The sequence below is a fragment of the Cynara cardunculus genome (genome assembly GCF_001531365.2).
Source record: "Cynara cardunculus var. scolymus isolate 2C chromosome LG 13, CcrdV1, whole genome shotgun sequence".
NCBI classification, from domain to species: Eukaryota; Viridiplantae; Streptophyta; class Magnoliopsida; order Asterales; family Asteraceae; genus Cynara; species Cynara cardunculus.
The window spans coordinates 32,638,931-32,654,708 of NC_037540.1; the positions used below are offsets into that span (position 1 = coordinate 32,638,931).

At 37.4% G+C, this 15,778-nt stretch overlaps 1 protein-coding gene across 1 annotated transcript; it reads left to right on the plus strand.

The window, feature by feature from the left end:
• The first annotated feature begins 13,172 nt into the window (after positions 1-13,172).
• On the plus strand, positions 13,173-14,643 carry LOC112524985. Its single transcript, XM_025134929.1, has 3 exons — positions 13,173-13,756; positions 13,866-14,349; positions 14,428-14,643. Exons 1-3 carry the CDS (start codon positions 13,173-13,175, stop codon positions 14,641-14,643), a joined length of 1,284 nt encoding a protein of 427 aa, XP_024990697.1.
• Positions 14,644-15,778: the final 1,135 nt, after the last annotated feature.

Genomic DNA, 15,778 nt, shown 5'->3' on the forward strand with positions numbered 1-15,778 from the left:
GGATCTGAGCGTTAATGATCTCAGAGGCCTTGAGGGAAGCTTTGCACCACCCTTCAATGGTAGCTTTCTCAGCCTTGAATTCAGTGATTGCTCGCTCACGCTCAGCGATAGCTTTCTCACGTTCAACAGTAATGGCTTGGTTTACAATAACCTGATCTTTAAGATTTTGCTTAATAGAGGTCAGTTCTTTGATCTTAGAATGACAAATCATCAGTTGCTCTTGAAGATCAACGTTAAGCATTTCAGCTTTTGATTTGCCATTGAAGGCATTGTAAAGGTCAACCGTCAGCATATCCTGTGCAGAAAGACTAGAAGAGGAAGGGGGTTCATTCAGAAAGCATACCTGAGTAGAAAAAGAAGAAGAAGGTGATGGCTCAGAGGATGTAGATGCTTCAGAAGATCCTTCATTTGCATCTATAGCCATCATGCAGACGTAGGCTTTATCCTCTTCATCCAAAAATGACTCATTAGATGATTCAGCCCAGTCATGCTCTTCAGCAATAAGGCCTTTACCCTTTTGCTGGATGTTCTTCATCTTCTTGTACTTCTCCTTCAGTTTTAAGTACTTTTCATCTTTGGTCCTGAAGGAGGAAGGAGCTTTAGAAGATGGTGTTGCAGTCTTCTTTGATCTGCATTCACCTGCAAAATGTCCGGGCCGGTGACAATTGTAGCAGACATCTGAAGCCTTGTCTATTCTTTCAGACTTTGACTTCTCTCTGAAGGATAGCTGAGGAGATCTGCGGAAGTTGCTCTTACTGGCGAACCTCCTAAATGACTTAGTCAGGAGTGCCAGGGACTCATGAAATCTGTTAAATCAGATTCTGGAATGTCCTCAGAAAAATCTATCTCCGTGATGACCACGGGAGGAAGAGAAGAAACAAAAGGGGTAGAAGTTTCAACTAAAGAAGCTTCAGAGATCAAAATTAAAGGAGAGCTTTTCATTTCCCTGGATTCTTTTACAATATTCCTTTTCAGCTGACGAGATTGCTCATGGTTAAGCAGAATCTCGTATAAAGTAGAAAGAGAAAGAGTGGACAYGTCATTTGACATCTTGAGACACATGGAAAAGGTGTCCCAAGACTCAGGAAGGCATTCTAGAAACTTAGTCAAGGTTTCAAAACTAGAATATTCCATGCCGACAGCCCTAAGATCAATAAGAAGGCAATTAAATCTTTGATGTACTTCAGACAACGTCTCAGACTTTCCACAGAGAAAGCTTTCATACTGTCTTACTAGATTGATCTTTCTAGTCTCCTGAACCTGAGTGGTTCCTTCATATTGGACACAAAGTGCATCCCATACGGATTTAGAAGTTTTGAGTTTTATCACTGAGTGATAAATCTCATCAGGAAAAAACATAGCTATTATAGACCGAGCACGCGTGTCTATAGCTATCTTCTTCTTGTCCTCATCGCTCCACTGATGTGGAAGCTTTGGAATCTGCCGTTCAGGAATCGCGGCAGTCGTTGCTGTTGTTGGAACAGCCGGAGCAATAGCAAATGGAATATATGATCCATTTTCTATATAATGTGGAATTTCAGGATCCACACCTTCCAGAAAGAGGGACATCCGGTTCTTCCAGAGACTAAAGTTGTCACGAACAAACCGGGGAGGTTTGGCAAAAGAGCCATTATCTTTTGTGTGTGTGTTTGCAATTTGTAATGCCATTTGTAAGCAGTAAAGTTATCTAAGAAGAGATAAACTAATACAAAAAATAGCTAAACACAAGGAAAGAAAGAAAACATTGCTCTGATACCACATGTTGGTCCCATAAGGGTCTACAAGAAGATAAACAATTTGTAGAAGGGGGGATGAATACAAACACAGTATTTTCAAATTTAAAATATATATTGATAGAGAAGATCAATACAAATTTTGCAAGATTGTTTGAGGAAAGATAAGGTAATGAAAACCTATCTAAACAATCTTTGGTTACACACAAAACATTAGCAAATAAGGTAAGAATTAGAGTTAGAGAGAGAGTTGTGCGCTCTCTGTATGGACAAGAAACACTTCTATTTATACCCAGTGCATTAAATGTTCATTTAATGCAATAAGGTAGGGTTAGAGAGCATGTCAAGCCTTAAGTGGAAGACTTGTCCTTTGCCACAATAAATAGTATAAAAGCACTATTTATGAGCAGACATMCTTACCTAAAGTTGGTGGACAAATAGTCAACTAATCGGCTCCGTATCGTACTAACTATCGTAGGGGAATGGGTTTTGTCCTTTGTGTGCATAAGGACAAGACAACAACAATCGTGCTAAGCACACTTCCCTTGATCGCTGAATGTTGGAATGACCTGAAGGTCTCATCATCATTAGCTGAAGTTTGAGCAGTCTTCACACATATGTAGAAAGACTTGTAATCACTGAATACCGCTTCAGATCACGTACTCGTCAGTCTCTAATCTTCAGTTTCAGTCTTCGATGGTTGCTGAAGGTTCTTTGGTGTGAGTGTTGTCTTCTTGAAATATTGTTGTCTCTGAGAGATTTACAATGCAAGTTCTTCAACGATCACTGAACATACTCAGTGAAGATCGCTGGAACTGAAAATACAGAAACATAAATACAACGTATAAGTGAAAAGGGATTATCATCAAATCACTAAGAGAGAGGATCAACAACATATTGGACAATCAAAGAATTAAACAAGGATATTTCAGTGATCAAGATTAAAAGGAGAACTCAACTTTGTGAATTAGAAGAACATAGGGATTTCACCTATGAAAATGCTAATTTTTACAAAGAAGAGAAAAAAAATTGGCATGACAAAAGAATTCACCAAAGTGAAGGACAAAATGTTTTGCTTTATAATTCGGGGCTAAAACTTTTTTCTAGAAAACTGAAAAGTCAATGGTTAGATCCATTTAAAATATTCAAAGTCCACCCGTTTGAAACAGTGGATCTCATAAATACAAGGTAGTATTTCTGAAGTAAATAGGCAATGGATTAAAGCTTATTTGGATGGATAGAATCTCTCTTTAACGTCTTTTAATCTTGTCTAAAAAAACAAGATTCAGAAGGTTAAATTGTAAATATTATTATTATTATTATTATTATTATTATTATTATTATTATTATTATTATTATTATTATTATTATTATTATTATTATTATTATNTATTATTATTATTATTATTATTATTATTATTATTATTATTATTATTATTATTATTATTATTATTATTATTATTATTATTATTATTATTATTATCAAGTATGAGTGACGTATTATTTTGTTAGTTAAGAAAATTGAGCTTAAAAAAAAGGAAAGATGCAACATATGTTTTAGAATTATTGAGATAATTATAGTATAAAGAAGGTAGTGCTTGTCAAGTAACAAGTATTGGAAATGAAGAAAAATTTGGAGTGCCTTTAGTAAAACGATTATCATTTTTGTTTAAAAGAAGGTGGTTCTTGTTGGTACCAACTTGGTACAACTCAAAATCTTTTTGTATGAATATAGGAAAATTATTCAAAATGACCACTTTATACATGGTACACTAACAAAATGATCACTTTTGAGACATTTCTTTTAAAATAACAGTAAAATCTCCCCTTGGAGGGCGATTTACTTTATTGCGGGCGATTTGGGATTTGAAGGTATGGATGGGTCCCATACGCATACCATTTGGGGGATAAAAATTTGATTTTTAACATGTTTATGAAAATCGCCCTACATTATTGGAAATCGCCCTTGGGGGCGATTATGACCGTTATTTTGTCCTATAGTGGAGACATTTCATGACAACTTTTTGTTTGATTTGACAACTCATTGACGACGTGACTAGACATAGAGAGCATTTGTACATGTTATTTCGTCTTATTACAAGACAATTTTGTATCAGATGTCCATAGGAGGGGACCATTTTTTCATCACTATCAACTTCTACCAACACCACCGACCACCCTGAACAGCTACTCTATATCGAAGTCCACCACCATCCATCGACATCTTCCACCGTAGACGGATGCCAACATCTACCACCGTCCACCGACATCCACCACTGTACACCTCCATCTTCCACCATCGTCCGCCACCACCTACCACTGTCCACCTAGCCATGGCAATGGGGCGGGTTTTTGTAATCCTCGGTTTTTAACAACCCCTGACCCCGACCCCGACCCCGATCCTGGCGGGTACGGGGATTAACATCCCGTCCTCGATCAAACCTCGGTCAAGCCATGATCAAACCCCATGAAAAATATCCATTAATTTGAGTCTACCGGGGATCCCCAGCCATGGCCCCAACCCCGGTTTGAGTAACAACCCCCAACCCCGGGACCCGTTTTAGCGGAAAATCCCCCTCCTCGTTTTAGTCGGGTGTGCCGGGTTCCCCACATGGTCGGGGCAAATCATCATCTTTATGTCCACTGTTATATCATGGAACCACCTGTAAGAAATCATTTTTTTTAATTTAACTTAATAATCTATTTATGTCTAGTATTTAACTTAATAATCTGTTTTTTTTTTAATTTTTGTTTAGATTATTTCTGTACAACATTTAATTTATGATTTTTCTAATAGGTGTTCTACTAAGGTTCAGTGATGTTGAGGGCCCAAATTAAAAAAATTAACGAAAAATTAATGAATAATCCAAGGAGGTTTGCAATTGTCTAGACATACGTGTTTCAACCTATGGTTAGATATACCTAACCCACATGGAGATCCATTCTTAGTTAATTGGATAGTGCAATGTGAGGATCCCTCTTTCCCTTCTCAATCCGAAGACATCTATTATCATGCTGGAGGGTTCCACTTATGGTTGAGCAGACATGAGTCCTGTTTGATCACGGGTTTTCGATTTGGGTCAGAGTTTCGCCCACCACATTGTACCATTCCTTCAATAAGTACAAGATTGTTTGGTAAAATGACCAAGTATGCTGATATTAAAGTCGATCATTTTAGAAATAAAATTGACTTAAATAATCAAGACATATTAGACGATGATGCAGTGTCTCTGTGCCTCGTAATCATGCTTCATATTTATGGTATTGCTAGGACGAAAGAAAAATCACACTGTCCAACACTAGATTTTACATCTGATTGAAGATTTAGATGCCTGAAACCAATACTCATGAGCTCATATATATGGCGTCTGACATATAAGCAGTTGAGAAATGCATTTTAGCATCGCAGGCACAAAATTTGGCCTCCCAACAAATACACATTATATGGTTTCTTATATGCCTTCAAGGTAGGTTATTGTTGTTTATTTGTTTTTTAAGATGTTATTTTGTTTTTGGATTAATTGACATTTTCTCACAATATTTTTTTTGTAACCTGTCATATCTGGATTTTGGAGACTTTTCCCCATGGTCAAAACTATTTTCTTTACAATCCGTCAATCCCGAGGGCCATTGGATGGAAAAGGATGAGAAACATCAAGTGAGAAGAGTATTACGAGTTCGAAAAAATCGACAAGGTTCGATTTCATTTATTATAAATTTAAATTTACTAGGTTTAATTATAATATTTATGTTAAAAAAGCAGTATATTGATTTATATATTTTCAGAATGCGTTTCAGCCTCTAACCTCGTTGGTGACGACACCTTTGGAAGAGGAGGCCCAATGGTGGATCGAAAGCAAAGGCTTTTTGGCAAATAATCGTAATGGACAACCATACCTAGATCATGGCATGGGTGACAAAGATGATGATGACGATGTCGACGATGATGTCCCACCATCTACAGTGCGTTAATCATTTGAAGTGCACACGTCACAACCTCTACGATATGAGCCACAACAACGACATTCATCCGTAGAATATAGTGAAATCCCCTAATGGCATATTGAATTTAACCAATGGAGTCTTGGGGTTGATGAAAAGTTCGTATCAATGACGGGCCTTATAAACGAAAAATATGAGTTTCTCGACGCAAGACTTAATAAGTTTGAGAACAATGTGTCAAAACCAATATTGGAGGCTGACTATACACCATACAAACATTGACAGGGTGATGAGGTAAGTATGTTTAAGCTTTATGATATTTTTACTTTACAAGTTAACAATTAAATATTTTTTTTAATTTATATTGAATTATGCGTACGTAGTTTATGCCGTAGCAGGATCCTACGATAGATGCGGTAAATATGTTAGAGATATTTGATTTTTTGCTCTACAAGTTAACAATTAAATAAACTTTTTAATTTATATTGGATCACGCATACATTGTTTATGGCACACAACAGTAAGTTTTCTTGATATTTTACTTTACAAGTTAACAATCAAATAAAAGTTTTTAATTTATATTGGGTTTTGCGTACGTTGTTCATGCCGCAGCAGGATCTGCGATGGATGCGTTAAATATGTTTAAACTTTTGATTTTTTACGTTACATGTTAACAATTAAATAAATTTTTTTTTAAATTTATATTGAATCGTGCATACATAATTTATGGCGCAACAATACTCTTTGATGGATGGTAAATATGTTTAAGCTTTATGATGTTTTTACTTTACAAGTTAACAAGTAAGTAAACTTTTTAATTTATATTAAATTATGCGTACGTAGTTTATTCCGCAACATGACTCTTTGATGGATGCGTAAATATGCTTAAGCTTTTTGATTTTCTTACTTTACAAGTTAACAATTAAATAAACTTTTACATTTATATTGGATTGTGTGTATGCAGTTTTTGTTGCACCAGGAACCTGCAATGGATGTTGTATCATTCACATAATCAAGGGTCCCGTCTGTGCCACAAGTTTGTTTGCCCGATGCTCTTGAGAACGAGTGAGCAAGAAACCGTGATGGAAATAGTCTCCATTTACGGCCTTACAGAAAAATAAACTGGACAAGAAAGTCGCCGACCAAATGCCGTCATCAATGCCTACATCAACTATATCTGACCTTGGTCAGTTGTATGATGTTGATCATTTACTCATGATGTGTTTATCTATGTTATCTTATTGGCGGCTTGAAAAGGTTTTTTGGAGAATATTGTTGGGTATGAGGATTACATTCTTAATTAATTAAGTTGGAAATGTACATAATTGACCCATGTAAACAAAATTAATCTATTGTTTCTTATTTATAGCATATTAATGCATGTAACGCACGTTTTCTTCAGAAGAGACTATCGACTAATCATTGGACCACCATGCAGCCATGTTGGATACCAAATCTAGAGAACCCAAATATTGGCCCCAGGGAGCAAATTTTTTACGACAATGGTACCATAGAGCCATTTCCAACATAGCGTGATGTTAACCGGGTTGGTAAAATCTCGGAAAAATTTATTGTTATATATAAAAAATAATGTATTTGTCAATTTTGATTTGAAACTTATTTTTGTAAGTATTCATCCATATAAACGTAGTACAACTTCATTTGGTGACCGCAGAGCTTGCGCTCATGGCATTGACTATCTACAATATTTGTCCTTGGGAAATGTTCAAAAAACAGATCGATGCTTCCAATAATGGTTATAAAGTACCTCTTCAAAAAAAAATTATATTGAAGATAGAATACTATATAGAGTTGGGAGAGACACCCAAATTCTGATATTACGGGTAGTTTATCCGCAAGACGTGCCCAGTCAGGGTGGAACCCTCAGTGATTGTGGGATGTTTTATTGTATGTTTGTTGAGCAGTTATCCCAAGGAGATGTATATTGTCCAAAGTTGACACTACATCATGCTATGTTATTTCGTCAATGTTTGGCATCTATTTTATATGCCACACGTATAACTTAGTTGTAATAAAACCTATTTTTGGTTTAAATGATAGTTGTTTGACTAATAATTGTGTAAATGACAATTATTCTACAATAATCGTTTAAATGATTAAATAAATTATTATTCCGACAAATTATAGATTTATCCAATTTAGATGAACAAAAACATCAAGATTACTAAAAGAAATCCAACTTATCCCCAACATCATCTTCAACCTACGGGCTTCTGAAACAGCTTCAAAAAGGGATGCTTCAAAATTGTTTTTTGATCTTAATGACCCTTGAATAACTATGATAGATAAAGGGCACATGGGCGGGTCAAGTCAATCAATAAGTCCACAATTTCATCCCTATAAAAAGTAAGGAATAACATATACATATATGTATATGAAAAAAATGATATTATGTAAAGGTTTCATAAATGAAACACTAACAGGTAATCAATAACAAAAGAATCGATGGCCTGGGTTGTAATTTGTCCATGAAGTTCGAATGATTGCATCAGCGCCATTTTGAGCTACTTAGTAGAGATTGAATGAAGACTTGATGGTGGAATATGTTTGTGAAGGAAAACAAGGTTATTTATAGGGAAAGTTACAAACTGAAAGCAATTAATTATAAAAGTTTAAGCTAGGAACATCGATCGCAATAGTTAATCCAAATATAACTACATTTTATCCTGTGGATAAAGTGCTTTAGTTCCTTCTATCAATGTTGTCTTCATTGTACCTAATGTTTCTTTTAGTCTCCTCAACTGCAAGTTCGAACCATGCATCATCATTCAAAGTTTTTCTCTTTAATTTGTTTTCTTCTATCAGCAATCCAATTCTGCTTATACTTAATCTGTTGTTTTGCATCAACAATCTATGTCTTCCCTCCTTCATCTCCTCTTCAATCTTTTCTTTTTTGTACGAAGCTTCACACATTTTTGAAGTAGTATAAAGGATTGTGAGTTCCCATTCCTCAACATATTGCTTCAAATAATCGGACATTGTTAGTGGAAGTTGACTTTTAACCCATTCATCACCCAGCCTCTCCCACTCCTCGTCCATTATTGGATGTTCAAAACCAAAACCAGAAGAGATTACATCTATTGTTATAGAGAATATAGGGAAGGATAACAAGTAATAAATCTTTCAACCTCTTCCATTAAATAGGGAAGGATAAAGAATAACCCTATGACACGATTGGTCCTTGAAACTATAGTAATTTACACATTGATCATTGTACTTATGACATGATTTGACAACACTATGAAACCTCTAAGGGTAGGTGGCTGAGGTCATACCTTTTAGATGAATCTATGATAACTCTAGGGGTAGGTGGGTGATGACCATAAAGGGCTATTTTTTTTTTCATGGAGGTGATTTTTTACCATGTGTATGTGTATAAATAGGATGCCTTATCAAACCAAAAATCATAACTTCATATCAATCATATTCAATCTTAAACAATTGCTTGTCTACTTCCTTCAAGAAATGGCTGGAAACCCATCATCATCAAACCCTCAATCTACTCAAATCATGCCTACTAGGATGAAGCTACTAATAGAAAAAACTGAAGCAGAGATCAAGAAAATTAGTGATAAATGGTGGAGTAATAGAGAGAGGCGGAGTAAAATGGAGGCCGTGATCAAAGAAAAGAAGAAGACTATAAAGCAGCAACAGAAAAAGATACGAATTGAGAAAAAACGTGTGAAAGACATAGCTAAAGAGTACCCCGTGATGCAGGAAATGATCAATGAAAAGCAGTACTGGATTGAATGTTGTAAACAACTTTATCCGGAGAAGAATTAGTGTGTATGTTTATGTCTTGATGGCGTTTTTTTCATTGATGTTTTTATGGTAATGTTTATGTATTAATGGTTAATGTTAATGTATTGAAAGACAAATTGCCATTTAGTATTCAAACGACAAACCTTTTGGAGAACAAACACATTTTCTTACTTAAACCGTAGGTATCAAATACATAGTCTTGTGTAGTATCAGGTTGAGATGGACCACGTAGTCTTGTGTAGAATCAAGTTGAGATGGACCACAATCGGTTGTTCGACTAACAGATTTTTGACGACTGTTTGAAGTTCTGGGCGTCGGCCTAGGAGCTGGTGATAAGTGTTAATTTATTAACCTTATTACATCATTTTCTTAACCATTTTCATTTGTTTTATTTGCCCATTAGTGTCTTAATTGAGTCTTTTTATGTAATCTTCACATATGTATATAATAGTAGTACTATATCATATCTAATGTTAATTCCCTGTTTATGCAGATTTTTGATGATTTTTGGCCCAAGTCTTACAGCAGTCCTGTAGGAGCATGTTGGCAGAAGTCCTATAGCACCAATCAGTGAGCTGCACTTTTTGTCTGGGCCGAATTTCCTTGGGCTGCTCCCTTGAAGCTGCTGGATCTAAGGCCATGGGCATGGTCAAAGTGATAAGCACCCAATTTATACATTTTTATGTCAAGTTACCTTCAAATTAATGTTAAATAGATGCTTAAAAAGGTCCAATTTAATTTTGAGTTGGTATTTAACTTCTTGAGGCTATTTAAGTTGTAAAAGAAAAAAAATGATTAATTGTTTTTTGTAGCCAAACAGCACAGTTGTTGTAGCCAAACAACAACAATTGTTGTAGCCAAACAAGAAACAACAGCCAAACAACAGGAGAAACAACAGCCAAATAGCAGGAGAAGCTGCAGCCAAACAACACTAAAACAGTCTCCAAACAGCACTGCTGCTGTGTCCAAACAGCCCTACAGCAGCAGCCCAAAAGAAAAACTGCAGAAGCCCAAAAGAAAAACAGCAGCAGCCCAAGGCTGCTGCCCAACACCAGCCCAAAAGAGGAACAACCGGTCTTTCTTTTTAACATCGTGCAGCAGCAAGGTGGGCATCGAGAGAGAGAGAGAGAGAGAGAGAGAGAGAGAGAGACGGGAGAGCGTGGAAAGAGAGATGGCGATTAAAAGGAAGAAATCGATTGAAGGAGGAAGCTGTCGATTGAGGGGGAAAATCAAGAGGAAAAATCGAGAGGAGACTGAAAATCGAGAGAGGACAGAGCTCGAGACAGAAGGGGATTGAAGATATAAAATTCGATCAACAAATAGACAGAAATCGAAGAAGGAGGAAGCTGTCGATTGAGGGAGGAAACTGAAATTGATCAAAAACAGAAACTGAGAAGAAACTGAAATCGATTTGCAGATTTTAGAGTACATTTTGGATTTCTCAATTAGGGTTCTTCATGCTCTACTGCTTTCTACCATCAGTAAGTTTAATTTCTGTTTCGAAATAGAATTATGAATTGCTAATTTCCTGTTTCTAGTGATGGGATTATAGCTAATTTGAATTAAATTTTGTTGAGACTTGTTTAACATTGAACCTTGAATGAATTTTATTTGCGCAATTCTTGTTCAGAATAGTTCTTCATTTTTGGATTTTGGTTTTGAGAAGGATCCCTTGAATCCTTTAGCCTAAATTTGAATTGCTAGTTATGATTAGGAATTTGTAATTGTTCTTAATTTCCACTTGGTAGCAAATAGTGCATCAATAGACAACCAAGTTCATTGATTTGCATTATAGGACTGTGTAATCTAGCTTAAATGTTCGGGTTTCCGTTCGTTAGTTAGGGTTGGTGCTTGTTTATCGCTTAAGGCAATTGGCAGGTTGAATTTTATGTTCGTGACTAGAATCAACTTAATCAATTAGGAACTAATCTACCGAGCTTCTCATGCTAGTTTAATTATAAAAACAAGCGGAGTATTTGGCACGTGTCGACACTCAAGACCGGTCTAAAATCTATTGAGAAAATGTTTTTATACAAGTCAATGATACATGATTTGATAAAGAACTAGTTATACTCATCACTAGAATTTATTCGTTACTGTTCAAAGTTCTTGTGTATTTAGGCCATTTATCATTCTTCCACCCCCCCTTTCATATATACACACTTTTTTTATGAATTTGCAAACGATTAAGTCTTAGACTTACGGTTAACACTGAGTCCCTGAGGAGACGACCCTACTTATCGCTATCACAAGTTGTTTTTTAGAGATAATAGGCTTATTTTTATAAAATTCTATTATTTGCTGGACTCGACACTCATCAAATTTTTGGCGCCGTTGTCGGGGACTCGACGAGTTTAACTGTTTATGTGAAGATTGTTTCGTGTAGGTTCACCATTGCCAATTGATCTGGAAATTGAGAAAATCGCAAAGAAGCTAAGAAAGCAAGCTAAGCTAAGAAAGCAAGCTAAGCTTCGAAAGAAGCAAGGCGCTTCCACTTCTTCATCGGTTCTCAATATTTGGAAAGATATGAGCTGGCATCCGATTCAGAAGACCAGACGGAGGAAGAAGAAGAGAAACCTCATTCTGAGCAAGAAGAACTGGTCATCGAGACTGAAGAAGAAATGGCGAATCCCGAACGCACTTTAAGAACAACCTTTTTGCATCACCTATCCAGCGGAAGAGGTAAGTGCTGAACTTAAAACTGGTTTAATACACTTACTACCTCGTTTTCATGATTTAGCTAACGAAGACCCATACAAACATATGACCGAGTTCCACATGGTATGCTTGGGGATGAAGCCACAAGGCACGACGGTGGATAATCTCAAGCTGAAGACATTTCCATTCTCCCTAGTTGACACAGCTAGGGAGTGGCTTTTCTACTTACCGCCAGGATCCATCACCACTTGGGCGCAAATGGCGAGAGCATTACTGGACAAGTACTTTCCCGCATCCAAAGTCGCCAAGATTAGAAGAGAGATATGTGGGATAAAGCAAAAGGACATGGAGTCATTATACGAGTATTGGGAGCGCTTCAAGTGCCTTTGTGTAAGTTGTCCTTAACATGGTATTTCTGATGAATTATTAATTCAATATTTTTATGAAGGTTTGCTACCAATGGAAAGAAAGATGACGGATGCCGCGAGCGGAGGAGCTATAGTGAACAAGACGCCAACTCAAGCGAGGACCTTGATAGATACCATGGCAGAAAACTCCAAGCAATTTGGAGTACGGAGTGACATTGGGCGAGGCACTAGTGAGGTACATGTTAAATCCTTAGAAACTAAAATAACTGATTTGACTAACCTTGTGAAACAGCTTGCCATGGGTAATATGCCTCAAGTCAAGGCATGTGGATTTTGCTCATCAGTGGCACACCCCATCGATGCATGCCCGACTTTGCATGAAGAAGAAGAGCAAGTGAACGCCATTGGGGGTGGCAACTTTCAGAACTCAAACAACCGGGTTCCCGACCCTTTTTTGAGCACATACAACCATGGTTGGAGGCAGCATCCGAATTTGAACTATGCCCCGAGGCAAGGACAAGGTCAACAATTTCAGCAAAGAGGTTCATTCCAGCCGCCTCCGTAGTTTCAACCTCAACAATTCCATGCACCGCTAGGATTTCAGCAACAACATCAACCGAAGGCACCATTTCAGCCGGGTGCCCAACATCAACATCAAGTGTCACCGTAAGCTCCTAGTGGCTCAGGTATGTCATTAGAGGATGTAGTTAAGTTTATGGCTGCTAACATGGTGAAATTTCAACAGGAAACTCAAGCGAGTATTCAGGACCTTCAAGCCACCATTGGCCAATTAGCAAACAAAGGTAAATTACCGTCTCAAATGGAGATGAATCCGAAGGCAAATGTGAGTGCTGTCACTTTGAGAAATGGAAAGGAGCTTCAAGAGGTTGGAAAGAAGAAGAAAGAAAAGGTTCACGAGGAAAAAGAAGAGTTAGAGGTCAAGACATCCATTTCGGGAGCAAAGGATGTCAAAGAAGAGGAGGCAAAGAAGAAGACACCTGAAGTGATAGTTCAAGCACCGCCATTCCTGAGCCAGTTTGAGAAGACAAAGTGGAAGAGCAAAGAGAAGGAGATCCTTAACACATTCCGGAAAGTTCATGTAAACATCCCTTTACTAGATACAATTAAGCAAGTTCCTAGATATGCTCAGTTTTTGAAAGAGTTTTGTACAAATAAAAGGAAACTAAAGGGTAATGAAAAGATAAGTATGAGTCAAAATGTGTCTGCTGTTTTGCAAAAACAGTTACCACCAAAGTGTAAAGACCCGGGCATGTTTACCATATCATGTAAGGTAGGCAATGTCTCGGTAAATCAAGCCATGTTGGACTTGGGGGAATCAATTAATGTTATGCCATTGCCATTTACTCATCTTTGGATGTAGGGCCCCTCAAGCCACCGGTGTCGTAATCCAACTAGTGGATAGGTCTATTGTCTACCCTAAAGGGGTATTAGAGGACATGCTAGTTCAAGTGAATGAATTGGTCTTTTCGGTAGATTTTTATGTTATAGATATGGAGAAGAAAAATGCCTCCAAGGCTGGTATGCTTTTGCTAGGTAGACCATTTTTGAAAACCTCTAAGACTAAGATAGACGTCCTTAGTGGTAGTTTGACCATGGAATTCGATGGCGAGATGATTAAATTTAATATATATGATGCCATGCGATATCCGAGTGATGTTTCATCATTACGCTTTGTTGATATTATCGAGTCTTTATCTGATACTATGTTTGATCTATCTAATCGGGATGCGTTAGAAGTGATTCTAGACAGGGATTTAATGAGTGGAAGTTTGAAGAAGCTTGCCCAAGAGTACAAGCTTGATGATGATTTTGCAGAATTGGTGTATTGGATGGAGAAAGGGCGAGTACCAAAGCCAAGGTATGAAGTTTTAAAAATAGATTTACCTATGTCTCACACTAGACTTTTGCCTTCTGTTGAATAGGCACCCGAGCTAGAGTTGAAGATGCTACCACATCATCTGAAGTACGCCAACGTGGGAGATAAAGAGACCCTTCCGATGATCACATCCGCCACATTATCATCAAAGGAAGAAAGAGAGCTTGTGGATGTTTTGAAGGAGCACAAGAGGCGATTGGATGAACCATCACCGACATCAAGGGCCTTAGTCCCTCACTTTGCCATCACAAGATTCTATTAGAGGAAGAGTACAAGCCATTCCAAGAGGTGCAGAGGAGGTTGAACCTACCGATGATGGAAGTTGTCAAGAAGGAGATACTTAAGCTTTTGGATGCCAATATGATCTACCCAATCTCTGACAGCAAGTGGGTAAGCCCGGTCCAAGTAGTCCCTAAGAAAACTGGCATTACTGTGGTAGAGAATGCCGAAGGTGTGTTAGTGCCCACCGTGTTCAAAACGGGTGGAGAGTATGTATTGGTTATCGTAAGCTTAATTCATCAATTAGAAAAGACCATTTTCCCCTTCCATTCATAGACCAAATGTTAGAAAGGTTAGCCAGTCATACTCACTAATGTTTTTGGATGGTTATTCAGGTTTTCATCAGATACCGGTAGCGAGAGAGGACCAAGAGAAGACCACGTTCACCTGCCCCTTCGGTACATTTGCCTAACGGAGGATGCCTTTGGTCTTTGCAGTACATCGGCAACATTCCAACGATGTATGGTGAGTATATTTTTAGAATATGTAGAGAATATTATTGAGGTTTTTATGGACGATTTCACAGTTTATGGTGAGTCGTTTAGTTCATGCTTAGATAACTTGACCACAATTTTAAAGAGGTGCATTGAAACTAATTTGGTTTTAAATTATGAAAAATGTCAYTTCATGGTCAACCAAGGTATAGTACTTGGTCATGTTATCTCGGAAAGGGGTATAGAGGTTGACAAGGCAAAGATCGATGTCATAAAATCCTTGCCTTACCCCTCGAGTGTTAGAGAGGYCCGTTCTTTTCWYGGTCATGCAGGTTTCTACCGGYGTTTCATWAAAGACTTCTCGAAGATCACTCGACSCCTTTGTGAACTTCTAYAAAAARAKGYAGACTTTGTCTTCAATGAGGTATGTAAGAGTTCATTTGATTTATTGAAAGATATGCTTACTTCTGCCCCTATCATCCGACCTCCAAATTGGCAATTGCCATTTGAGATTATGTGTGATGTTAGTAATCATGCCGTCGGAGCGGTATTGGGACAGAAAGACGGTAAAAGCCCTTATGTTATATATTATGCATCACGATCACTTGATAGTGCACAATGCAACTACTCAACCACCGAGAAAGAGTTGCTAGCAGTTGTTTTTGCTTTAGAAAAGTTTAGATC